Below are 26,304 nucleotides of genomic sequence, written 5' to 3' on the forward strand. Positions count from 1 at the left end.
GGAGAGTATCCACACATCCAGAAAACTCATGCAAATTTCAGACCAAAAAAAAAAAAAAAAAAAATTTCTATTCTATTCCACTAAAAACTACCCACCTTCAGTTTAAGACATTAATAATTGAAATCATTTTCATTACATGAAAATTAAAACCTTGTTTATGACACAAGATGACAATTTGCCCTTTCAGTGGCCATGCTATAGTCAGATAAATCATCACCAGAGTCGGGTTAGAAAACGAAATCATTTATTAAACATAACCGTATCAGCAGATCAGCCCACACACATAGCATAAGATTCAAGTCACAATCACTCACTTTCAGTATATACAGATAGGCACATTCACATTAGGCTGTAAAGCCGGCCACAGCGTCTACTGTAGGTCCAAACCTGTGGCAGGTTTGGCTGCTGCCTCTCAGTCCAACTGGAATAGGAAAGGAAAAAAAAATCCTCTGGTTAACCAGTGCCGTATGTTAACATACACGGTTTAAAGGTTTGGATTTAGGGCACTAGTCTTGAATATTGTCAATTTCAACTCAACACCACTGATCCTGATGGGTGTCACTGCTGAGTTGCATCATCAGATGCGTTCAGGTGTAGAAAATGACAAGAGCAGACTTAACAAAACTGACAGAGCAGCGATCTGGAGTGTGCAAAGAAAACGTTTTAAAACAGGAAGATTAAGAAAGTCTTTTCATGAGAGCTTCATGAATCCTGAATTATACATAACCAGATTACCATCTTATTCTAATGAAGTAAAAACAAATCCTCACATCCTAAATGGATTTTAACTTAATGACAAAACAGAAAATTCAGATAGAACAGGAGGAAATGTCTTAAAATCAAAATTTAAAAAGGTAAAAATTTAGCTGACAACTTGTGTTTATGATGGAGGATGAAAAGAAAAAAAAAATCCAACCCATTATCTGTCATAATACAAGCGTTGACTGTGCAGTACTAAAACTCTACAACACCGTAGAAGAATGGGAAAACACATGGACAAAAGGAAACTTCACAAATAGATCTCTACATGATGAAAACGTGTCATCCTTCACAGATACCTTCCCATTACTGACAGATGGGTAAAGGCGCAGGACTACCGCCAGTCTTCAACAAACGGAGAGAAGGAACTGTAAAAATCCCAACATGAAGAAGTCAAAATCATACTAATAAAAAAAAAAAAAAAAAGAAATAAATAAGCTTTTCTTTAAAAGATAAAAAAAAACACCCCAGAACAAAAGGCTTCTCAGCAGGGAGGTTTGCAAGCTGAAGTTTTCTTTATCCCAAACTACAGAGTCCCTCTGCGCTGTCTCCGTGTGAAGAAGCGGCCTTGTTCCGGAGATATTTACACACCGGTGCAACCCGATCTGGGCTCACTACACAGGTAATGCTACATCACAGGAATGAAGGTTCCCCTAATGTCCTCAAAAGAAACGCAGCATGTCGTTAGGTAGCCTGTCCCATGAACCGCAGGCTGTCAGATCAGTCTGAAGAGAAAATGCAGCTTTTCTAAACGGACTGAGGAAGTCCTCTGTGGTGCAAAGGGTTCGCCTGAGAGCGGTGCTGATGGAGGAAGAGCGAGGTGCAGGACAGTGTGAAGGAATGAAAGCAGCCCAGTGAACAGAGACGCGATACGACAAGGAAGAGGCTGCAGACACGACGCTGCCTTCTGGAGCATGTTGGACAGGCAGAAATCCCAACACTGATGAGTTTTCAGTAACTATGGCGACAAAACCCTGATAATCATCAAAACGCTCTTAAAACCATTTGTGTGTATGGTCTGATGATGTTTTAGCAGATTCACTTTGGAATTCATTGAATCAAATCAGACACGATTAAAAAAAAAAAGAAATAAAATCAGATTTTCATATTTGATCAGCTTTAAAAGACGTGAATCGTTTACCAGCATGGTGCAGTCACTCTCGAGTTCTTTAATTGTTCATTTCACCAGGGATAGAGATGATCAGACATGCTGCTGGTCACAAATTACCCAGCTTGTCTTTTATTGATACATATTTTGACCAATTTGACAATTTAGCTACCAATGGCAGATCTAATATGTATTTATTTGACCTCTTGTTCACTTAAATATCAACCTCTGGGTTAAAAAAAAAAAAAAACTACTTCTGGGGTGTGCAGGTTCACATCAACAAATACTGTTTGTTATTACTACAACAACAAACAATGAAAAGGCAACTTTAGTTCCCTTCAATATTTGTCATGACTTAACCTAAAAACTGCTTGCTATGTAAACATCGTCCTCAAATGCTTGTGTCTGATGCACAGCTCAGCATGTGTAACAGCATCTGTCCTGCCTGCAGAAGTGGATGAAGTGATGAACTGACAGGATGCTCTTCTCTTCACTGCAGTTTAATTATAAGAAACCAAAATAACTGGAGATACAGAAACGGAATACAATTTGGCTTTATGCCGTAAACAGACCAGAGCCCAACTGCACCACATGAAGTTGTCAGATCTTTCATTTCGTGTAGTGAGTTCAGAATGAAGCACACTTTCCTTTCTCTGACAGATAATACTTAGCCAAAGTACAGCTGTGATGCTTGTAGTTAAAACTACTGCTGCTGATGTGCCAGAAACATGGAAAAACTGCTGTGAATGTCGGAATAAATCCCATCTGCCAGCCATGATTCTACTTTAGTTTAGAAGCTGAACTACGGACGTTTCACCCACCGGATGGGATTTCATCTCAGCAACAGCTTTGAGGTACTCTCTCTCAACTCTTTCTTCACCCTTTGCTCATTCACTCCCATCTCAACCTCGAACACTTTGTTTCCTTTCGACAGCGAAGGCGAGGAGGACATCGACGTGTTACTAACCTCGCTAGCGTGCGTGACCTCGTCGTTGCTGCTGACAAATAAGTCAAATATGACGTGGAGTTGTTTCTAAATGTTTGAGCTGCTAGAGACCGAAGACATTCTGCGTCTCAGACGTCTCTTTTCTCACAAAAACAAAAAAACATCCAGAAACTTAAGCCTTCAAACTAATGACTGAGAATAACTCGCAGCTCCACTGTATCTCCTCCTCTTACGCTAGTCATCTGAAGTATGTGCGCGTCCTTTCCTTCCAGTTCATGAAAAAGTTTCTGTCCCCTGCTTTCCTTTTTGAGGCAAAAGTACAAATTTGGCTTCTCTTCACAGCCATCCTCATCCTCTAACTTTGTTGTGGACGTCCCTCACCAGGAGGAAACCAAGTCTCTCAAGAGGGAAAAGAGACACTAGACAGGTGAGGAGGACACACATTACGAGACATCCTACATGTCACAGGGTTCTGCTAAAGAAATCCAAACAGCTGCTACTCTCCTCCAACTTCCTCACTCTGGTTTTCTTCTTCTTCCTCCTCGTCTTCTTCCAAGTGTTGCTTGTCTGTGTAAATGTCTCTGACCAGAAGAACTCTGGTAAGGAGGCTCTCCAGGATCTGCCGCTCCAACGGCGTGGAGCTGAACCACAGCGGATCGTTGGGGCTGCAGGCCGGACCTGGCTGAACATAGAAGACGTCAAGGCGCTCCCGCAATGATGGCGGGCTGTGGGGAGGAAAACAAACAAACAGGAGAGTAGCAACAAAAAGGAGAAGCAAAAGAGAGAGCAGAAAGCAAGAAGAGATGAAAGGACGTAAAGTAGAAAAGAGAGAAAAGAAAAATATGGATGAGACTGAGAACTGTGAATCTTCAAACAACAAGGAAAATATTTAATAAAAAAAAAAAGTTAAGTCCTCATTTCTTTTTCAGGAGTCAGCAGCGTGGTTCAGGATGTGAACAGCAATGTGTTTTAATCACAGGACTTTAAAAAATAACATTCTACCTACTTTTTAACAATGGCGCAGAACATAGATTAATGCCTGGCGATAAACTCCATCAGCAGAAAGAAATGAGACTGCATAGATTCTCTAAACGTTGCCTGACCGGCCTCTTTCACAGTTTTTTATTTAGCATTTAAAAATTTTAATAATATCAGTGCAAAACCTTCTCCATGAAGATGCTTTAATTGTATCAATGTTTAATTGATAAATCAGTCAATTTTGTCTTGTGGTGCTTTGCAGCAGCTGGAGGAACATTACGCTCAGAAGGAGCGTATTCATGATGGAAGTAGCAATAAAACACACTGAACATAACGCATTTCGCTCCATTTTTCTAAAACACCACGGCTGTGTTCACCGATATAAACTGGACAGTTTGATGTGTGCAACTGTGTAAACAAGACATGCAATAAACCATTTATTATTGCAGCAGTCACCACTTTCTACGTGTGGGGCAGCCATGTTTAGTTTGTGGTCCTCAGGAACCAGCATCCTGCAGGTTTCTGTTGCCTCTACGCTCCAACACACCTGACCAAAATGAATGAATAGGTTGACATGATCCATTTGATTTTAATCAGGTGTGTTTGAGCAGGGAAACAACAAAAACCCGCCGGATACTGGTCGTCGAGGACTGGAGTTTGACACCCCTGAGGTCAGAAACCTACTGGTAAGGTCCCTTTGACTTTCCAAATAAAAAATCTAAATTTAGGTTTGTTTGTTTTTTTGTTTTTTTAAACATTCAAATACTAAAACAATGCAATTATTACTAAAGTTTTGCCCCAAGTTCTGTAGACAAACTTAAAACAATAATGAAAGTAAAAAGCTGGATAAGATGCATTTACCACTTGGATCTGTAGAGCTCGTACAGACGACACTCGTGCTTCTTCACAGGGCAGCGAACAGAGGAGTCTCCTGAGTCCTCGTCTTCATCCTGCTCATGATCTTCCAACTTGCGCTTCCTCTTCCTAGACCCTGTTTGAACTGCAACAAAAGTTAAAAAAAAAAAAAGAGAGATTTCCAAGGTTTAAATGTTCAAAATGATTAATCTGAAACCAGGAAACTATGTTGACTGACTGCTACATCACTGGGAAATGCACACTTTCCTGTTTCCCCCTGCCCTCCTAAGTATTAGAATAAAAATGATAAACAATTAAATCAAAGTTCAAGCTTTTAAAGTTTGCGATGTGTTACATGCACATGTGGTGACAAGTCCCAATCATCCCATTGATCTGTGGTGAACAAAAAGGCTAACATTTGAACAAATCACAGTCGGCGCCGCCTTAAAAACAAATCAGAAACTTTAACAATCTTCAGTTTGTCCCTGTATGAGTGAGCTGTTAAATCAGACAAATAAATGTAGATTGATCAAATACAAATTAATTAGGTTGAAAATGGGTGACTTATTTTCACCTGTCCCTCCGTTCTTTTGTTTTCATTATAATAATAATAACAAAAAAAAAAATTCATTTGTTGGCAGAGGCAGTCACATGTTTGTGTGTATTGAGGCTGTGTGGGAAATATATTGCTGCATTAATGTACTTTATGTAAAGATTGTATGCCAGATTATCAAGAATATTGTACTTTCCTCTATACAACTTGTTTAAGTGTCAAAGAAAAAATGGAAGAAAAAAAAAAAAGAAAACGGGTCACTTTAATTCAACCTGGTCCTGCTACCTCTGCACAGCAGTATTCCGGGTTCAGTGATCAGGAGCCAATAATCACTCTTTTAAAACCTAACTTCAAGATTTTCTCCTTCAATTGTTTTTTAATTTAACTATTTCCTATGTAAACCATTTAAGCAACACGTTTCTTTGTTAAAAAAAAAAAATCAATAAAGAGGGTGTATGGTGGGGCATCCATTTTACATGTAGATTCCAGCCTCACCGTGGTGATCCTGAGAGATGGAAGGGATACGGATGCAGACAGTCGTTTCCTTGGTAACAGGATGAACTGTGTCAGGGCCGTAGACATTAGCGAAGGAGAGACGCAAGTGTTGCTCCACGGTGCGAAGTCCAAAGTATTTGGTGTTCAGGTAAACCAGAGAGCGCAGCAGAGCGGCAGGACTCTGCTCCCCGAGGTGCAGGCTGCTCCACAGACTCGGCTCCTCCACTCGACCCCACAGAGAGCCTAAAGAGAGTAACAAATGCTTCAACAGCCACTCCAAGTAATAAAGTAGTGATCCGTGTTCAGCGTGCAACTAAATGCATCTTCACAGCCTTCAAATAGAAATTTCTACTGGTTTATTGCTGTAAATGCACAAAATCTGTTTGTAATTGTAGGGTGTCCTCATATAACGTTTAAGTGCAATCACAAAGAGTCAGGATGTGAACAGCAGAAGAGTTATAATCACCGGACACAAGTCAGAAGCGAGAGCACCACAACCACTGTTGAACAGCAGAGTGCCACCAGCCGGTGCTGACATGAATACATTCAAACACACCCCTGTATCTTACCAGGGTGCCACTTCACAGTGACATCATTATCAGTGATGGATGATTTTTGTTCCAGCCGTCATGTCTTTGTAATTAGCCCTTAATTTCCACAATATATGCCAACTACATGCTTTAGTTTGTCATTTCTGTGACGTTTTTTGCTGGAAAAATACGACGTGAGCCATCACATTTACAAAAAGAAAATCACCAATTATCCAGTGGTTCTCACTGTTTTAGCAGGTTGGTGTTTGGCAGATGTTGCGTTTGCTCTGCAACATCTGTATAAAGAGATGGACGGAGTCTCCGTGACGTCACCTCGGTGGGCGGTTCCCACCGTCGCCATCTTGGTAGCGTCACACGTGTTTTTATTCCCGGAAAATCCAAATATGGACGAAGAGGTGGCGCTGAGAGGGGGTTTGTGACAGTGGGGCTGGATGATTGACACCCATCTAACTCCTAGCTGCCTGTAGCTAATAGCTAACAGAGCTAATCCAGAGCTAATGGGAGCTAGCCAGCTAACGTGTCCAGGCGGGTTAAACCTACAGTGCGCCGTTATTCGGATGAAAAGCACGGTTTTGCCCTCTTGTGACGGAAACTTTAAAATCGGTAAGTTAATATAACATTGAATTATTTTATTTCTTTAATGCAATTTTTCAGTGCATGTTCTAATAAGAGTTATGACAAATACAACCGTCGGGTCAGGTTCAGTCAAATAGCCAAAGATGTTTAATGTGATGCCGACGCTGAGGCCTTCCCGTGAGCCAACAGATAGCAAGCTACTAGCCACCAGCGCTAACGCTGACGGCCCTTCTGACAAATGTCAATCAAAAGGACACGCCTATAATTATGCCAAATTTCAACATTAAATTACTTTTAAATGAAGGAGCTACAAAAAATTTCCCCCTCGTCACAGTTGTCATGAAGGTAAACCTGACCTATTAAACCTTAAATGGATTTTTGTATCAGGTTGTAAACATGTTTATTTCTGCTGTGAAGTTGGTCTTTGCTTTGTTTTGAGCCCCTAGTGGATATGAGAACTGCAACTTTTTGCACTTCCGCATAGGCTTCACTCACCATCAGGAAGCACACTAGGCTGCCAGTCTTTGAGGACTTTGTTCAGCTCCAGCCCGAACTCCTGGTAGCACGGGTCACTGAACAAGTCATCCTTCCGGCCTTTGGCATGAAGATGCTTTAAACAAACAGAAACTCCCATTAAAAAAAGGTGGTTAAATGAGCCATCTGCAAGCATGCAACTAAGCTCAGTGTCCTCATAGGGAAATAATCATCACTGTTTATCAGGATGTGAACAGCAAATGTTATAATCAGTGGACACATTAGTTTGTATAATCAGATTCATATAAAAAGACAAAACTGTTGTACAAAAGTAATCTGCAAGACCAATCCACTGCTGGAGGAGTCCAGCTAGCTTACTGGGGGAGGGGGAGCACAGCAAACACAAATCAGGCCTTAAAAAAATCCCGGTTTAACAATTTAAATTAAAACAGACTCAATTTTCACAAACTATCCAGAGTTCATTTTTACACAAATAATTAATCTTACGTTTTTCTGTCAGAAATCTCCAACAGCAAAGGCCGTGAGACAAACCTGTTCTCCACTCTGCAGCCATGCTGTGCTGCTGCTCTCACATGGGAGAAGAGAAAGAAAGAGTGTGCACAAGCTGTATGTGACCCACTGGAAACACCCCTCTAAATATAGTTCCTACCTCAAACAAGACCCCAAACAGAAAAGTTAGGGAAATAAAAGTAATGTTACTGATGTCCATTTTCATCTAAATGATAAAGAATATTAATTATTAATAGTTATTAATACTTACTGTTTTGCTTTTTATTTCAGTAATTCTACTGCAGTTTTATTGTATTTCTGCATAACTAGAATTTGTTGTAGAAAACTCTTAAAAACTGGCCGAATAAACTTCATTTACAGATTTAAAAAAAAAAAAAAAAAAAAAAGCTCATGTCTCATGTTTCTTAGCAGCTTGGAGCAACTTTACCAGATAGCAAAGTTTTATCAGATAGAGGTTGAATTAATCCTTGCTGAAATCAAAAACATATTTGTCATTAGCTAAAAACAAAAGCAAGAGGAATAAGAAATGGAAGCGGACATCATGGTCATTTACAAGATAAAAAAAAAGAGGAAAAGCACTCATGATTTAGGCTGTGTGCACATTCTGTCATGTTAGTGACAACAGCCCATTTCTTCTCAAAGAATTCTTGTGACATGTGAATAACATGTTTATTATGTCAGAACTTATCTGTAAAATATGTTTATATTACTACTTATGTCAGCAGTGGGCGACTCGTCCCAAACATCTGCAGTCCTGCAAGGGCAAGAGTTTCCCTGCTGTAACACACCTGACACACGTCAGGGCTGCTCGCTTATGACAAAAATTATAATCACGATTATTTAGACCGAAATTGACATCTCGATTATTGAACACAATTATCAGGTATTTTGTAAACACCGCTGTGCGTCGTGGTGTTCTCAACTCCGTGTCGCGCATTATAACCGTCTAATGCACGGTTCCCAGTTGTTTAATCCGCTTTTACCGCTTATATAGGAACTATTTTATGTTGGCATGGGTGTTGTTTTTTTATGTCAAACAACCGCTGTCAGGCTGCAGCGCGTTTCTCTCATTCACCTTGCTATGTTATGCAGAGTTGCTATGGTAACGCCCCGTAACAGAGATATTAGTGTTTAACTCGCCGAACTAAGTACAGAAAAATAATGCAGCCAGTTGTCACTGACAATGGTATAAACTATGTTTAGGTGAACTTCCACAACCTACTGCAGTTATTCTACATCGACCTGCAGCCGGAGCCGACTGAGACTGGCCGCCTGGGAGTGCTTTAGGACGGGAGAGGCTCCCGCTGCTCCTTCCTTACAGTAACTGCAGAACAATATGTGCCTTCAAGTCAGTCGCCAAAACACCTGAAAAGTCCTAATAACTCCAGTAAAAGCTGCTAGATTTGTCGCTTTTAACAAACCAGATTTAGCGAGAAAGTCTCCAAGTTGGCAACAGTGTCTGAATGAAAGCAAAGCGGCTGTGGGAGGAGTTTACAGCACAGCGCTGCAATGCCAGAGACGCTCGATTAGCAGCTGAAGACAGCAGGAGAGGAAACTGCAAAAAGAAAAATAATCACACCCGTCTATTTTTATGATCGTTGAAAACCCAGATTGTAATTGAGACTAAAATCTGATTATTCGCCCAACCCTAACACACATCATACTTAATTAGCAGCTCTTGAGGACCGAAACAGCCCACTCCTTTCTTAGGCACTTCAATTCTTTATAAAAATACAAAACTACCCAAAGAGAGCTTCCATCTTTAAAGGGACTTTAATTATGCTACGTCTAGTTTTCCGAGCTTTCTACAGTGTTGAATACTCAGACACATGGGCGACGCTGTTTTATTTTTATCACCAAAAGGCATGTTTGAGTTTTCCAGCAGTTGCTACTTTCAGTTTCCATGGCGATGGAAACGATTGATTTTAGTGAGCTTTTTTTCTACTTTGAAATTTTAGTGACGTCCCGGGGGGAGGGACTCAGCGATTGGTCATCTATTATAGGTCGTACTCAGAGAAGAAAGCCACGCCCACCTTCACTGCTCAGTAAAACTACTTCTAGCAGTTGACCAATCAGACGCAGCCTGAGCTTTTCTGTTTGCTTGTTTCTGGCAGAAGCTGATCTGAGAGGATTAATACAAAATAAAAGAAGTGGTTTGTAAAAACTGCTTGATTATTTCTTGCCCTTCTGGACTTGTATATTAAAATAAACTAGACTGAAATGGGCATAATAGAGTTACTTTAAATGCAAAAATTCAACATGCATGAGGCCGAGCCGTACTGTCACGTGACTTTGAATAAGTCAAATAAGCACCCTTCTTTTTCCTGCAAACTAACAGCTATTTTTAGACAACATTGTTGATGCTGAAAGAAATCATGTTCAATTCTAAATGTTTTCTTTTTTAAAAAAAATTATTTAAAGAAACAGCTTGAAAATAAAATCCTTGAGATTATTAATGTGGTTTTCTTTTTCTGATTTACAAGATCTTCATGTTTTCTAGAGATGAAATTTCCGGTACCAACCTGCTGGATCCCCAGACAGAGGTAGAGGATGCTGTCAGGAGAGTAGCGCTCCCCGTTGGGCCTGCAGACTTCCTTGACAAACTGGGACAAAGCCACATTCAGCTCCTCTGAACTCAGTAATAACAGGTTACTTTTAGGCCGTGCTGCAGGGGATGGGAACAGACACAGACTGCTGTCAGCAAATATGACAAACTATAGAGAAGGAATGTCCAAAGTTGGTCCTTGAGGGCCGCTGTCCTGCAGGTTTTCAGTGTTCCCCTGTTCCAACACACCCAGCTTCCATCATGGATCCAAAAGCCTGAACAGTTCTGCACAATGATGGATTCATTTGAGTCAGGTGTGTTGGAACAGGGATACATGGAAAACAGTCGGACATCCCTGCTATAGACTAAACTCATTGTTTAAACTTACCTGGTTTGGAGCCATCTTGTACTTTGGCATCTTCTGATTTCTCAGGGAGCGACAGCACCCAGCGTTTCCAGGCATTGATTCCGTAGCGAGCTTTGAGAGGCAGCGACCGCCCCTCTGATGATTTACTAGTTGGATGGGAAGAAGTGGATGAACCCTCCTCTACCGCCTGCTTTTTGTTACCCTGGAACACAAACACAACATTTATGCAAGTCTTGTTAAGCTGGGCGTGTGTTAAGTTGGGCGTGTGCAGTGCCTAAGTGAAAGATGAATGTGTGAGCACATACGAGTCTCCTTGGTTGTGGTCGAGGGGCCGACTCCTCAGCCAGGACTGGAGGCAGAGAGAAACCCATTTCCTCATCCATTCCCTCCAGAACTGGAACAGGGTCTGAGGCTGAGACAGTACATAGTATCTGTAGAACTACTTTCTTATTTCAACCAAATCTAACTTGTATAATACATACTTTACATTTGGGGTTTATATGCTGTTGTTTATCATTTAATTTGCTACCTGATTATTAAGATAATGAGCCTTTCTTAGTCAGAAATGATGAGGAAGGTAAGTGTCTTTGGCTCACGTAGCTGCTTGTACGTGCTTCTTGCAGTGACTATAAATTTCAGCAGGACATTCAACTCTAATGTAAAATCATGTCTTATAAAAAAATAAATAAATCCGGTTTATTTTCAACACTGCTTTTAAACTTCATCAAATCATAGTTTTAACCCTTCCTTATTTGAGTACTCTTATTTCTGACCCAGTTAGATGCCCACTGCACTCAACCATGAAACATCTGTGGCGATGATGGCACCAGGTTATAACCTAATAACCAGAGAAAAAAACTTTAACCTAAGTTAATGTCCTGATTCAACAATTTAAAAAAAAAAAAAAAAATCAGGCATCATCAAAAAGCTACAGAATAAGTGAAGATTTACAGACATAGAGGAAAAGAATGAGACCATCACACTAGACCCTAAAGACAAGGTGTTATCATTTCTGAAGCATGACTTCATTTCCTTGACATTTAAACTCAGACTGCACCAGATAAATAAATAAAATGTCTGTATGTTTCAGTTCTTTGCCAGCAGACAAATATGACTCAACAGGAGTGACGAAGTGAGCTAAACAATTTCAAAACAACTTTATTGGTTAATGAAAGGAGGTGGATTTCGACTCTTGATGTAATAAAGGGTCCCCTGCTGCTTGGATAAGTCAACACTACAAATTCACTGTTGATAATGATGCTTACATCCAGTTTGTTTTTCTATTATGTCCTGTTTCACATCCAGAACATAACTGGGTTTATTATTTTTTCCAGTCTTAACAGGTTAACAAGTGTTTGCCTGTAATATCGATCTTACTGTAACATCATGAGTGCTTGTTCCTAGATGCACCTACATGTTTACCTCGAGGGAAGTCTGTCTCCAGATCCAGGTCAGGGTCATACTTGTCCTCTTCCACCTGCCCTTCCTCTTCCTCTTCCCCTGAGAAACTACTTGAGGATTCCTCTCCTTCATGCTCTCTCTTCACTTTAACCTTGACTGGTTTCACATCTGAAATACAAAACCAGTCATGTTATCATAGAAACATTTCCTAATGTTAGTTTCCCCCCAAAATCATCCTCAACTGGCCTGAGTTTCTGCAACAGAAGCAGAATAACCTCATGCACTGAAGTTTTCCCATTTCATGTCTAATTTCTAACCTGGCTTCTGGTCATCTGTGGTCATATCAGTTGAGAGCAGGTCGGCCTCCAGAGGATCAGATGGACGTTCAGTTTTCAAGTCTTTGTTGGTCTGAACAATCTGTTCTGCCCCCTGCAGGGTGGCGGGCAGGAACACAGGCACAGGAAGCTGGAAGGATCAGGAAATTAAGTTTTATTGGCTTTCAGACCAATTATGGTTATAAACATTTCCTTCTTAATGTTCTGTCATATCTGTTCCTGACCCATTGATCATGTCTTACCGGTACAGGCAAAGAAACTGGAGTGGGAGTGACCTGGGAATACATATTCATGGGTATGGGGATGAAGACGGGCACAGGTATAGGTACAGGAACATACTCCCTCTTTACACCATCATCCACATCTGTGGACATGAACATGCCAAATTACATCACTGACAACAAGTCTTATTAAAACCCTTTTGTTATTATGGCATTTGATTTTCTAAATTTGCAGAGAAACAACAATCCTCAGCAGTTTTCAGAGTCACGTGCTGCTTTTACCCGTCTGTAGATGTTTGCTCTGCATGTGTGGCTTGCAGTAGGTGGCTTTGGTCAGGGTGAGCGGCTTACAGAGCACTGCCTTGTTCTTCACATCTCTCACCAAACCCCCACTGGGGTATGTAGTGGTATTCTGGTTCACCAGCTGCAACAAGCAGAAAGAAAAAACATCATTTAACTCATCGGCTGCTGGAGACGTCTTTCGCAGTTTCTGTATAAGGAAAGCTGATTTGGCCAAGCGCACGTCAAACGCCTCCAAAATGTGCACCTGAATTATGCACCAAACATGATGTGAACGTGCTCCGGGTGCACATCCTTAAGAGATCTCGATGCACACGCCTGGCCAAATCACCCCTCAGATGAGTCAAAAGGCTCCAAAACACACAAGGTTCTCTGGTACAACAATGCTTGGCAGCCAATGAGTTCATTCCCACATGACAGTAAGCAAGTAAAAGTTTTCATTTCAAAATGCATCCAGGACACAAATGACACGTAGTTTCACCAAGAAAGAATTGACAAATGATTTATCAAAAACTTACCCCAAGTTTACTCCCCTGCACTTCCAACCCTGTGAGAGAAAGTCAGTCAGTAAGTGTCACAAAAAAAGGTTTTGACATCGTCAGCTTCAGGTGGACGCTGTTCCCTTTTTCAGCAACAGATATGCACAAGTCAGGAACACTGACGGGAAGTGTGTGGCTGTACAGAGAGTCAGGAAGATGGGAAACAACTCTGACTCTGTTTTGTAGCCTATTGCCAATTTGAGCACACACACACTGAGACGGTGCGACACCACTCCTGTTCGGTCAGGGTGAGAGAGCAAAAGCTAATGATAGTGTGATCTAAGACAAAAAAGGCTGAAGTAACAGCAGACTGAGATGTTTCCCCCCCTTTTCATCCCTGATACTTTCAGCCACTTTATATAAGAACACATGTGCTACATAAGGGATCTTTAGAGGACAGGAGTGTGTGTGCACGGTAACAATCAGTCATACCCAGGCTGGTGTTCTCGGGGCCTTTCTGTGTGACCATAATGGGCTCGTTCTGCTGGCAGTAGAACCTCAACAGACAATCCTGGTCACAGAAATGCTTCATTTCGGCTCTCCACATCACAGACTCAGTCAGGTTTCCCTGTACCTTACAGCAGTCACATCTCGCCGCCTAGTGGCCCAAAAAACATTTTCAGTACATCAATTACCTAATTCAACACACAGTTACTTGGATATAAATAAGAATGAACCTAAATGAGCAGACCTTGTAGTACCAGTCGTGAAATTTCTTGGCGCACGGCTCGCTGCAGAAGTCCCGGGTCATGCCTCCAAGCTGACGGGTCACACCTCTCTTACAGAGCTGGTTGCAGTGGTTACAGCTCACACACTTCAGACCCAGCCGTTTGATGAAATCCTGCTTAAACAGCAGCTTACAACCTAAAAAGAAAATAAACATAAATATCATACAAAATATGGAAAAGGATAAAAAAAATAAATAAATCATAAAAAAAAAAAAAGTATGATAAATATATTAGATAATCATGATATAAGTTCTTAATTACAAAGAAAAGGTTACAAAAAACACAAAACTCTGATTTATCAAGTGTATATGAGAGAGGAGAACAACATACCTTCGCTGCAGAACGGCCTCTTGACCCCGGAGAACTTAACCATCTCATGTAGCGTCTTTTCTTCTTGGCAGTACTCACAAAATGTTACAATGCAGTGAAGCTTTTTGTAGTCCTCGCAACACGTTTTACTGCAGAACTGGTAAACTTTATCCTGGAGGAGGAAGGCGCAAACAACCATTAAGTCTAGTCTGAGTTAAGATTTATAATGTCTATATTCAAAAACAAACTAAAAAAAAGACTAAATTAACAATTATTAATCGCTGTGTTGTTTGATAAACTGCAACAAAATAATAAATAATGCCATAAATTCCTACGAACCAGGCTGATGCATTCAAATGAGTCTATTTTGTAGTACAACAGAAACAAGCCAACACTTGTACATATTTAGGAAAAATAACTATTACTGACATATCTGAGGCCAGAAATGATATCTTTTGACAACAGCTTATAAAAACAAAATCACTGATACCTAAAAAAAAAAAAAAAGTTAATTAATTAAAGTACTTCCCAGTACTACATTGTTGTTTGCTGAAGGTGAAAAAAAAACTACAGGAGAGTAAAAGACAAGTCTGACCTCCCACTCCAGAATTTCGGGCTTCAAGCTGAACGCTCCTCGACAGTAGTTACATTTGAGCTGGACGGAGTTGTTTGTGGTAGAGAGAGGCATCTGTCCATTGGTGGCTGTCTGAAGAGTAGCATTCTGAAAAATGGGTAGGTTGAAGTGAAACATAAATACCAGCTTCAAATAATAATTTTACCTGCAATAAACATAGCTGGCAGCAATAGAAAGACGAGATGGTTATAAGAAAATCTGCTTTATTGATTTTTAAATGCTGATCGGGTCTCTTTCTCAGAGAACCTCAGCTTTTCTGAGTTTTTTTTCATGACATATCAAACAGCAGATGACAACGGTTGATTTGGGCTTTAAATTGTGTGATTTTTAGTTTTTCCAAAAAGTTATAACATCTTTCAAGGAACTACAAAAGTGGTCCTCAGAGGCAAAAACTACCAGTACCTTTGTTGTGATTCAGCCTGTTTAAGTCTTTGTTGTGTACGTAGATGTATGGTCACCCTGTATGAATGTATGCTCATTTCCACCTCATGCACTCAGCGGGTTTTACATTCAGCTATATCCAGCTACTGCTGTGGCTTTTAAGTTAAAACACAGCCGAAGGATATTATAAAGCATTTTGTTTATCTCTGTTGGAAAAGATAAGGTAATTCCCACCTGGAACTTTGTAACACACTGTGAGCTGCAGAAATTAAGGACGTTCCCCTCTGGTAATGTGGCTTGGTACTGCGGTAACGAATTCCTCTTACAGAAATGGCATGTAGGTTCTGTGTCTGCACACACATCAAGACAAGATCAATATTTTCTTGGGGACAGAATACCTTCATTGTTTGGAGGTAAATACAACAATTTATGAGGTTATTTATTGCGCAACAACTAAGAATCACAGCTAGCTTGCGTTGTTTATGTTTATGTTCTGGGCCAAAAAATAGTTATATTGGATAACAGAAGCTGGTTTCAGCTTGGTAAACATGTCGAGAAAAAAGTGTTTCAGAGGTTTGTGTATTGTGATTACTCACTGAGGAAGGATGATGATGATGCCAGCTTGCACTTGTTCATGCAGCTGACAGAGCAGTAGGAGCCCATGGTGCCGTTTGCTCCCAGGCTGTGGAGCACCTCGCCTGTCTTGATTAGTGTTTTGCATGTCTGACAGCTCGCAAGTTTACTGTGGGCCTGTGTGGAAAAACGTCACATTAAAACAACAAGCAGGACAACTAATTGATTACATTATATCAAAAAATATATATATATTTGAAGTGATCCGTTTGGAAACTTAAAACAACCCAACAGATTAAACATGCTTGTTTCAATGACCGCTGGATGGTTGCCATAGTAACACACAAAGACAGACAGCATCATTCAGTGCAGTTTTTGAATTTCTTAATGGATTAAAAAGGGTAAATGTTAAATGCACTGAAACTACAGTAAACGTCGTCCAGAAAGCATGATACATGTTTAAATGACACTTTTTTAGAACTGATTTACACATTCTGGAGAAGGAATTCGCATTATAGGTCCAATACACACATGTGGCCTTCATAGGACCCGTTCTTCTGTCACTTGGAGGTAAATCAGCTTTTGGAGGCAATGAAGTCGAGTTCTGTTTTATCAGAACTTTCAGCACACTTCCAGCAACGTAGTATATCCAACTCATGAACTGTTTGTGTGGAGCACTTCCTTGTATTAGCAGAATATTTATCTAAGCTGCTCTTTTCATTTCTGAATGTTAAAACAACTTCCCAGGCATTTGTGGTAAACAATTACTTGATATTGTTTAATTTCTATGAAAAAGCCTTCATGACTTTTTTTTCTTTCAAAGAGTGCTTTTATTTGTCATTCAATGTGGAATATGTTTTAGTGAGAATAAAAAAAAGGTCATTTCTTTCAGCCTGCACAGCTGTAACGACTGAACTGAGAGGAGTTTTTCAGATATAAAACAGAGATAACAGACTGCAGAAGATCTATTATGATCTGCTTTGTGAATCATTATCATCATAATTAAAACACTTTTTAAATCGGGGCTAAAAAAGTTTTAAGCATATTTCACGTGAAAATATTACTCTGTGTACATGTTATTCATTATGTTAGTTATGATTACAGTGATTTTTATATGAAAAGACATAGAAGCCACACATTCTGCAGAGATATGGAAAAAAGAACCTATATTTGTTGCCTTTACAGAAATTATAGAGCAGTTTCTCCCGTAATTTGACTCAGCAGTGGCGCCAATCCTTCATAATACTGAGAATTAAATCGTTTCACATGGACAACCTTAAAATTTCTTAATAGAATCTGAGTTTCCGCCTCCAGACGCAGAACAGCAGTAGGCAACTCTGCTGTCAGACATCTGCTCTGCACCTAAACACAGCACGCAGGGTGCGATGACAGGAAGAGATGCGGGGTCTATTTAAACTTCATTCGTTAAGCACACAGCAAGGTAAACTTTGAGAGCACCTGACAGACTTATTACACGTGGAGAGGAAAAGTAGCTAACACTAATCTAGGCTAATGAAGCTGCCACTGGTTAGTTTAAAACAACATCAGCGGTATTTGTTACTGGAATGTGACGACACCGCTCGCCTCTCCCCGTCAGCGGCAGCAGCTGTCCATGGATGGCGTTATAATCCATACCTACATAGAACTAGTTTCTCTGGAATAAAACTTGATGAGGAGCCTCCAAAGGAGTGTGCAAGAGTTTGGCTGGTTGGATTAGCAGAATTGTGCCTTTGTGTCTGGTTAAATTTTCTACCTTTAAAATGACACAAATGCATGATTCTCCCCAGTCAACACTAAAATATTCAACAATTTGTTGTTACCAAGAAATATTTTTTCATACACTACTGAAAAAGACAATTTTACTCATATGAAAGATGCAAAATTAGAAAAAAATCCAACAGATTCCGGTGTGCTGAACACTGAACTATGCATTTTAAAAACTGGAAAACACTATAAATAATCCTGAATGCTGCATTTTTTATTGTTGCATAGCTTCTACAAATAAATTTAGCAGTTCGTCATTCATTTTTATTTAATGGTACTTTGCAGTCTTGCCTTGATATTTATTACTGCTACACACCTGCAAAGATTTTTAAGGTGATTTTACAAAGTAAAACAGCCAAGTTAATAATTTTTCTCATATTTACACTTTAGTTGCCAAAGAAAAAGTTTTTTTTCTTTTCTTTTCAACAGCTGAAACTGCAGCATGAATTAAGCCTTTGGTTGTTTTAGTCTAAACAGCCCATTGTAAACCAAGCTGAGCCAGTTTTATAACCTGTGAGCTGCAGATGGGCCAACATTACCTGCTTGTAATCCCTGATACAGTTCTGGCAGCAGAAACGTTTCTGTTGGCCATCGACCAGCAGGAAATGGTTGGCCGATGCCCGGCTGGGCAGGTAGTCGCCACATTGCTCGCAGCAGTTCATGATGAGCCCGTTGGCCCGGCGGTAAGCGTTAAAACACGCATCGCTGCAGATCTTGTGGGTTACAGTCTTAAAGCTAACCTCATGTCGGATCTGTGGACAAGAGAGAGGAAAACAAAGCTCTGCTATGGTTACTGGTTGACGATGTTACAGTAGAGGGTTGGCTTATTGGGATGTTCATAATCTCACATCTGAAAACTGAATACATAAACATAAAAATACAAAAAAGAATATGGAGAATTTGTTAATTTATTTAGCCTAATTAGGTCATTCAGAGAAATATATTCACACAAATATATTCAACATAACTAATAACTAACTAAAGAATGCTTCACGCCTGAGAAAACTCTCTTTAAACTTAGAAGACGGAGCTGAAAAAAGGCTGTGAAGCTATATTTAGATGGAGGGATGGAGAGAAGAAGAGAAAAAGGGCAAGAAAGGTCAGAGTGAACTACGTAACAGCAAGGCTAGATGAGGATAGCCAGGAGATAAATATTGCATTACCTCAGGAGGTAGAAGCAGGTATAAATAAAGAAGAAGCTGAAAGAAGCACTGAGATGATGAAAAAAGGGAGTGCTCATTAAGCGATAAAATATAAAAAATCAAGATACAATAAGTGGAAAAAAACGATATTGAAAAAAAAGAACAAGCAGCAGGACTCTTGAGAAATAGTCTTGTGTTAAACATCTACGCTAATGATGTAAACAATGATTGGACAGTGTCTAAAAAAGCTGGACTGACTCTGAACAGCCTTTCTGCAAACAGTTTGTTTAGGATTTTTAATCTGCTTTGTCACCCAGTTCTCCTCACTGACGTGTGCCTTGCGTATTAAAAGGCTACTTTTTTTGCACCGGACATAAATATTTTTAAAATGACAGAAAATGGTGCCAATAGTTTTAATTTAATTATTTTCATTTACCTTTGTGTCTAAATGACAAACATGAGTAGGGAAGCGGTTTAGACAAACTCTCCTCTGGCTGACAGCTCATCCTGTCAAGCTGACGTTAACTTCAGTGGAAAATAATACTTGTTAGACACATATACAGTCGTCCTCATATGTATTCATACCTTCCAATTAAAAAACAGCTGCCTGGGAAATAAGCTGAAATTGATAAAAGTATTAATAAATAAAAGTTTTATGAAAATCATGACATTATTTTCTAATTCTGGTTCAAAAGAAAGATTTTTTAAAAAGCCAACAAATATGATAATATTTGTTCCATCACTCATAAACTAATATTTAGTTGAACAATCCTTTCATGTTTCTGCTACAGTTTGTTTAGGATTACAAACAGGTGTTACAGTCAGGTGTTTTCTGTTCCTCCCAGTCAGACTTCTGCACCTGTTGACAAGTATTTTGTCCCACTGTTCATCAGAAAAATGCTCTAATTTGTCCAGGATCCATTTGTTTGTTTTTTCTTAAACTCAATTAAATGACAGTGTCTTATATCACTGAATTATAATTTAGCACATTTTTAATTATTTCTCCTTAATTTCAGTCTCCAGTTATCTGAGTTACTGCAATAAATTCAGCCTTTTCTTTAATGAAAAAGGACAAAGACATATGAGGACGACTAATTGAATTCATTTGTGGTTATTGGACACAATGCTGCTGTCCTCCCAGCTTGTCTGCTGGGACAAATATGTGTGTGTATATAAAAATACATAAACGGTCTGGCTGGTGTAGTACCTATACCAGCGCTCTGCTGCTCAATCTTTTCTATCAGGAGCACAATGAATTCTGGGATAGGAGAGGATGCATAGAATATATCTCTAAACCTTCATTTTAAACTAATCTGGAGCCAAACAAAGTGCGGATTTGAAGGGTCGACTCGAAGGAGCCTTTGAATTGGGACAGCACTTGGCGCGCTACTATGACGCATGTAGTCGACCAATCCGCACTCAGGAGTGTGCAGTTAATTTAAGTTCTGCACAATGACTGATTCAGGTGTGTTAAGAGAAGGGATACATGGAAAACCTGCAGGACTGTGGCCCTCAAGAAGAGCGGGACAGCCCTGCATCAGGGTCTTATGACAGACAAGTACAGATAAGAAGATCTGTTGGACAGACTGACCTCTGTGAGCTTGCCGCAGACTGTGCATTTGGTTTTGAGGCCTGATTTGGGAGGGTTTTGCTTGTTCTCGTATGCGCCTAGACAACCAGTGCTGCAGAACTCTTGGAAAGACTCGCTGGAATCAACCTGGGCCACGATAGTGCCCTTCATATTTGTGATGTCTCTGGAAAAACAGAAATATGTCAAAAAGAGACTGTAAAGACAGAAAATGTAGTTGTTGTCCTGAAGTATAATACTGTGTCGAGGACAAACACAAATAGTCATACTTTTGAAAGACTGGAAAGTCATGCAAAATATTCTTTTTTAACTTTATTGAAAATATTTAGTTAAAAAAAAAAAAAAAAAAAAAAAAAAACTACGTGAAAGTACTTTAAAAAATCTACAGGAACTGAAAAGCTGTCCTTACTTCTTGCACATGGTGCAGCTCTTCTTGGGGGTAGGTTTGTGTGAGAAGGCAGAGAGACAGGTGGTAGAGCAGAACAGGTGTGTTGAGCCTTTACGTTGGTAGGCCGTTTGGCCTTTTTTCAGAGGCTTTTTACAGTTAGCACAGGTCACCTGGAGTGAGTAATAAAAAGTTTAAGCAAGAGGAATTTTCACAAAGCCAAAAAGTAACTCACCTCTACAACCTCACTGCATTAGCTGTCAGTAAAAAATACTGAAGACTTCCCTTTCTTCATTTAAGACTTTTTTTTTGTCTTGAATTCAGAGGAACTTTCCAAACATTTACAAATATATATCTACCCAGAGAAAAACCAAAATATATGACAACTGAGTGCATACATTTATGTACAAACTGTACATACATCATAGCTACAGTTATTCCATTTATTTATTTTCACACTATTAAAAATCCAGCAAAACTTTAAAATCTGTTCAGCTGCCATTCTGTATCAGTGGCGACTAAGATTTTCTTCTACATAATAAACTGTACCTGTTGTATTTACAAAGTATATCCCTGACCTGTGTGGATTACCTTGACTGTCCTGGGCTGTGTCTGGGAGCCTGAGGAGGAATTGGATGAGGAAGACTGGCCAGCCGGTTTTGGCAGCGAAGTGGCCGGTGACGGAGAGTCTACCCCTGTCTGCTTTTGGTTACGAGGGACAGAAGCTGACTGCGAGATCCATGAATCTATAAGGCCAGAAAGAGAAAGAAAGTTGCTTAATCCAAATGTTTTTCTGAGGAAACTTCTAATGTTATACATTCAAAACCCTTCAGTGCTTATTGTGGATGATGAAAAAGTTATGGCCATGTTACCTGCATTCTTTTCTTGATTTATAATTTCCTTTTGCCCCAGCTTACTAAACGTAAACCATAAAAAATAAGAAACCATCCTGAGATTAAATATGCTATTTATTTTATTATTCTACTCCCAATAAGACTTGCAACTAGGAAATAACCTGACACTTAAAGATTAAAGGGTCTGAAGGATCAGCTTTATTACTTTTGCCTTCAAGTCAAATTTTAATTCAGTCTCTGCTGTTGTAAAATCCTATCTGGGTAAAGATGCCATGCCAATTTTAAGCATATATGACGGCATCAACTTAAAATGCAAAAGCTTTATTTGCATGTATTGGAAAAAACTAAACATCAATTCAGTGCTTTTAGAAGTAACTGCAGTCAAGCAGCACCATCTAGAGTCTGTGTGGAGCTTCACAGGAACATGAATCTGCTTCACATCCTGTTTGTGTCCCACCTTCTCAGCTCACAGACTTTATCATAACAAGTCTGAGAGTTATGGGTCTTTCCAATATGAAGTTGAAGCTGTCGCTCTTGGGTTTTACCCATATTTGTTTAAACCTTAAAAATCAAAATTTGACAGTGGGGTCCTTAAGAAAAAAACTCCTTTGTCCAATTATCTAAGAAGTGGAGGCATGACTTCACAGCATGCCATTCTATTTTTCAGTCAGCATGGCATCATGGAGTGTTAAAGATAAAATTGGAATTACTTTAAAATATATATTTAAATATCTCGGGGTCTTGTTCAAGAGTGAGGGAAGGATGGAGCATCGACTGACGGATCAGTGCGGCGTCCGCAGTAATGCGGACTCTGCGCCGGTCTGTCGTGGTGAAGAAGGTGCTGAGCCAGAAGGCGAAGCTCTCGATTTACCAGTCGATCTACGTTCCTACCCTCACCTATGGTCGTGAGCTGTGGGTCGTGACTGAAAGAAGGAGATCTCGTATACAGGCGGCTGAAATGAGTTTCCTCCGCAGGGTGGCCTGGCTCTCCCTTAGAGATAGGGTGAGGAGCTCGGTCATCCGGGAGGAGATCAGAGTAGAGCCTCTGCTCCTCCGCATAGAGAGGAATCAGTTGGGTGGCACAGGCATCTGGTCAGGATGCCTCCTGGACGCCTAGTGAGGTGTTCCAGGCACGTCCCTCTGGGAGGAGACCCCGGGGAGACCCAGGACACGCTGGAGGGATTATATCTCTCGGCTGGCCTGGGAACGCCTCGGGATCCCCCCCCCGCAGAGTTGGCAAATGTGGCTGGGGAGAGGGAAGTCTGGGCTTCCCTGCTTTGGCTGCTGCCCCCGCGACCCGACCCCGGATAAGCGGCAGAAAATGGATGGATGGATGGATGGATGGATGGATGGATGGATGGACGGATGGATGGACGGATGGATTTATAAAAGATGTCTGTGTTCATTGCGGTGCCTCAAATGGCAATTTGAGTTTAATGTTAATTATGAAACATCCACAAAGTCTTTAACAATTCTGGAAATCCTAACAGTGGGAATTATTTCATCTTGCATCATGAAAATTTGCACATATTTGATTAATTATTCAATTGTAATTTTCTCCAACATGTGATGGCTAAATAGTGCAGCTTTTGTTGTAAGAGTCCAGTTTTTTCCGGCTTTAATCATAGCACGAATGTTAATGTTGATTTAAATTTAAAACACAGACTGGTAAATACATCAGTATCTCCAACACTGACATGTGATATACTGTCAACTAAAGGTATTAACTAAGCATAGGTTTAACCTCTAAAAAACCTGAATAATTTTACCATTAACATGGCAAAGTCATTTTAACACATGAAAACTGGAGAATGTCAGAAGATTTAGGTGGAATTTTTTCCCCCCCTTTTTCTGTATGAGATGCATCTGAAGTGACGTCTGAGCAGAGCACACAGTAAGTAAGATACAATGCAGCATGTAATGCCCCAAGTACACCATTGAAAACACTGTTATGTTAACACATGATGATAAACTATTGTCATACATCAAACCGTGAGAGCAGCTGACAGGAAAGATCCTTTAGCGACAGCATGCTGGTTTATTACAACAACAAAAAGAAAAATACAAGAATCTGTCCTGCTACTGTTTTTATTATACAATGAGGATGACAGCACAACAGGTGGAAGTTTTGCTAACTTCCACATTTTGCAGTGACAAAACAAAGTTTGGTGCTTTACTTATCCCTGTTTTAAAAGGAAAAATGCCCACTTAAACCTCCCTCTGGACCATACGTTACCTGCTCTGGTGTGTGTAACCGTGTCTCCATTCTGAACCAGCTGGCTGATGGAGCCTGAGCCCCGCCCCGGGTTAAAGGAGGTGGTTGGTCGAGCAGATGGGGTGTCGGGATTCAGGCTGAAGGCACTGCTGATCTGTAGACCATTTTCCTCTGCCTGGCCTTCACCTGCCTAGACACACAGAAGTCACTGAGGTAAGGGTTTCTTCACCGTAGAGCTCACAGTGTCAAAAATCTGCCTCATCTAACTTAAACATCTGTTAAAGCATTTTGGATGAAGAATAATTAGCATAAAATACCTGCTGTCCCCAACTTTAATACAGAGTTGTCATTATCTGCTTAGAACAGAGTAAATCTGCACTATTAAAACACCTGTTTATATCAGTGTATCAGTGTTTACATTGTGGCAGCAAGTTCTTACCGCTATAATAGCTGCAGCTTCTCCCTGCAGTGACGTCACAGAGGTTATCATCAGGTTCATATCAGCTTGAACGTCTGCCGGATGTGGAGATGCATCTACTTCAGAAAGTGTGGAGCTTTCTTTCTGGTTGCTGCAGCCCAGTGTGGTGACACTGGCAATCCTGATCTCTGAAACTGGTTCTGTGCTGCTGAGTGCACCAGGTGAGGGTGATGCCAAGGAGCCTCTGTGGGGCTCTGGTGAGGAGGCAGAAGCATCTTTCTGTCCAGAGTCCTCCTCATCATCAATGACAATAGGCTCTAGTGATGTGATAGCAGGCTTCTGAGATGCTGCCAACATGGATGCATTGGAAGACACAGGAGAACTGGGGGTCTTGGAAGGCATTGTTGCCACATCAACTGCTGCAGCAGCAGCATCCACCTCTAGGCAGTCTGTGCTGGGTGTGTCTTGGGAGGAGGTAGTTGTAGGAGAGGGCTGGCGAGCCTCCTCCCCTACAAGAACTACATCATCATCATTGTCCTCTGTGCTACCCTCCTTTGGGGCTTCACTTTCTGTTACCATGGAAACTACCTCCCCAGACTCCTCGTTGGGAGGCGTGGTCTGTGGCTGGGGGGAAGGAGTGGCGTTCCTCGGCTCCACCCGCTCCCCTGCCTCTTCTGCCACGACAGGGTTTGGTTCTGACTCCCCATCCATCACTAAGGCAACCACCTGGTGATGCAAACAAAGGGCAGTTAGGACATAATGAGGTGAAGCTGCCACCTGTAATTAGCTTTTACGATGCCTGACAGCTGCACAGGTAGCTCAGGTATACCCAAAGGCAAGCTTCCCCATCATAGCCTCCACTTTGCCTTGTGGAGACCAGTTGCCATGGTTACACTTCTTCTGCGTTTGCCATCACACGCTTTGTTTCTCCTTTCCTTGCCATTTGGTCGAACTGACCCTTTAAAAACAATCTAATTATTATCCCAACTTGCTGCAGATATGAGGCTTTTCCTCCATAGATGCAGCTCAACGCCTTGTTTTACAGCATGCTACATTCACAGCCTGAGGCAAAATGGATGCCTTAGCGATGCTGTGATGAGGATGTGCTTCATTTAGGTCACTGGTATCCATTCAAACTTACAATCAGCCCACCAAGCCAGAGAAAAAGGTTGGTACACCAAAAATAAGATGCAATCTATCAATAATAGAGCTGCAACAACCAATGCATCAAATAATATTTCAAATAATTACTCAAGTATATCTTTAAACTTGTGTTATGGAGCATCAAAGACATAAAAGCTGACAACACCAATGAGTTAGCTTACAATACAAATCACTGGTGGAACCTAAATTCAATTACCTGGTACATAAATGCATTTATAGGAAAGCATAGCTAAAAATAAGTCTGTTTCTTTAGAAGTGTATGCCATTATATCTAATTAACATGGTGCTACTGAGGTTATCTTCCGTTACTGCTTGAGAAAAGTCATCATTGACAGAGTAGAAGGATAGTGGAGGGCTTTGTGCTCCAGACAAGCCTTTCTGGGTGCCACAAGCAAGCCAGCGCCCAACGATCAACAGTGCAATATTAGAAATGACATGTCCAAGGCTGAAGTTGGATCCTCATGAACAGCTTTGTGCCTGCTCAGCAACGGGGACGACACTCTCACTACCCAAGCACTACACTCTTCCTCCTCTCACCTGCTGCCTTTCATTTCTCCCCTATGCAGCTAGGATCTTGTTGCTCCTGGCAACCAGTGAAGCTACACCTTGGTTGCC

General features: G+C 40.6%; 1 protein-coding gene across 1 annotated transcript; it reads right to left on the reverse strand.

The window, feature by feature from the left end:
* Positions 1–302: 302 nt before the first annotated feature.
* Positions 303–25,245, reverse strand: zmym2 (zinc finger, MYM-type 2). The gene is made up of 24 exons (XM_079254346.1): positions 24,547–25,245; positions 24,129–24,297; positions 21,630–21,784; positions 21,063–21,211; positions 20,657–20,819; positions 18,463–18,675; positions 16,183–16,336; positions 15,821–15,936; positions 15,167–15,292; positions 14,593–14,743; positions 14,226–14,398; positions 13,967–14,132; positions 13,514–13,542; positions 12,978–13,119; positions 12,717–12,838; positions 12,457–12,604; positions 12,161–12,307; positions 11,044–11,150; positions 10,760–10,940; positions 10,349–10,491; positions 7,317–7,431; positions 5,695–5,937; positions 4,653–4,791; positions 303–3,538 (listed from the first exon to the last, which is right to left on the reverse strand). The coding sequence occupies exons 1-24, from the start codon at positions 25,234–25,236 to the stop codon at positions 3,310–3,312; spliced, it is 4,170 nt and encodes a 1,389-aa protein (XP_079110472.1). The 5' UTR covers positions 25,237–25,245; the 3' UTR covers positions 303–3,309.
* Between the last annotated feature and the right edge of the window lie 1,059 nt (positions 25,246–26,304).

This window comes from Telmatherina bonti, assembly GCF_933228915.1.
Source record: "Telmatherina bonti genome assembly, chromosome: 15".
Taxonomy (NCBI): Eukaryota; Metazoa; Chordata; class Actinopteri; order Atheriniformes; family Telmatherinidae; genus Telmatherina; species Telmatherina bonti.

Excerpts from the sequence above, each read along its gene's own strand:
- zmym2 (XM_079254346.1), bottom strand. The coding sequence starts at position 25,236 with ATGGATGGGGAGTCAGAACCAAACCCTGTCGTGGCAGAAGAGGCAGGG. Across the intron at positions 14,399-14,592 it reads GAGGCCGTTCTGCAGCGAAG|GTTGTAAGCTGCTGTTTAAG; the intron begins GTATGTTGTTCT and ends TTTTCTTTTTAG. Across the intron at positions 3,539-4,652 it reads GAGCTCTACAGATCCAAGTG|CCCGCCATCATTGCGGGAGC; the intron begins GTAAATGCATCT and ends TCCTCCCCACAG.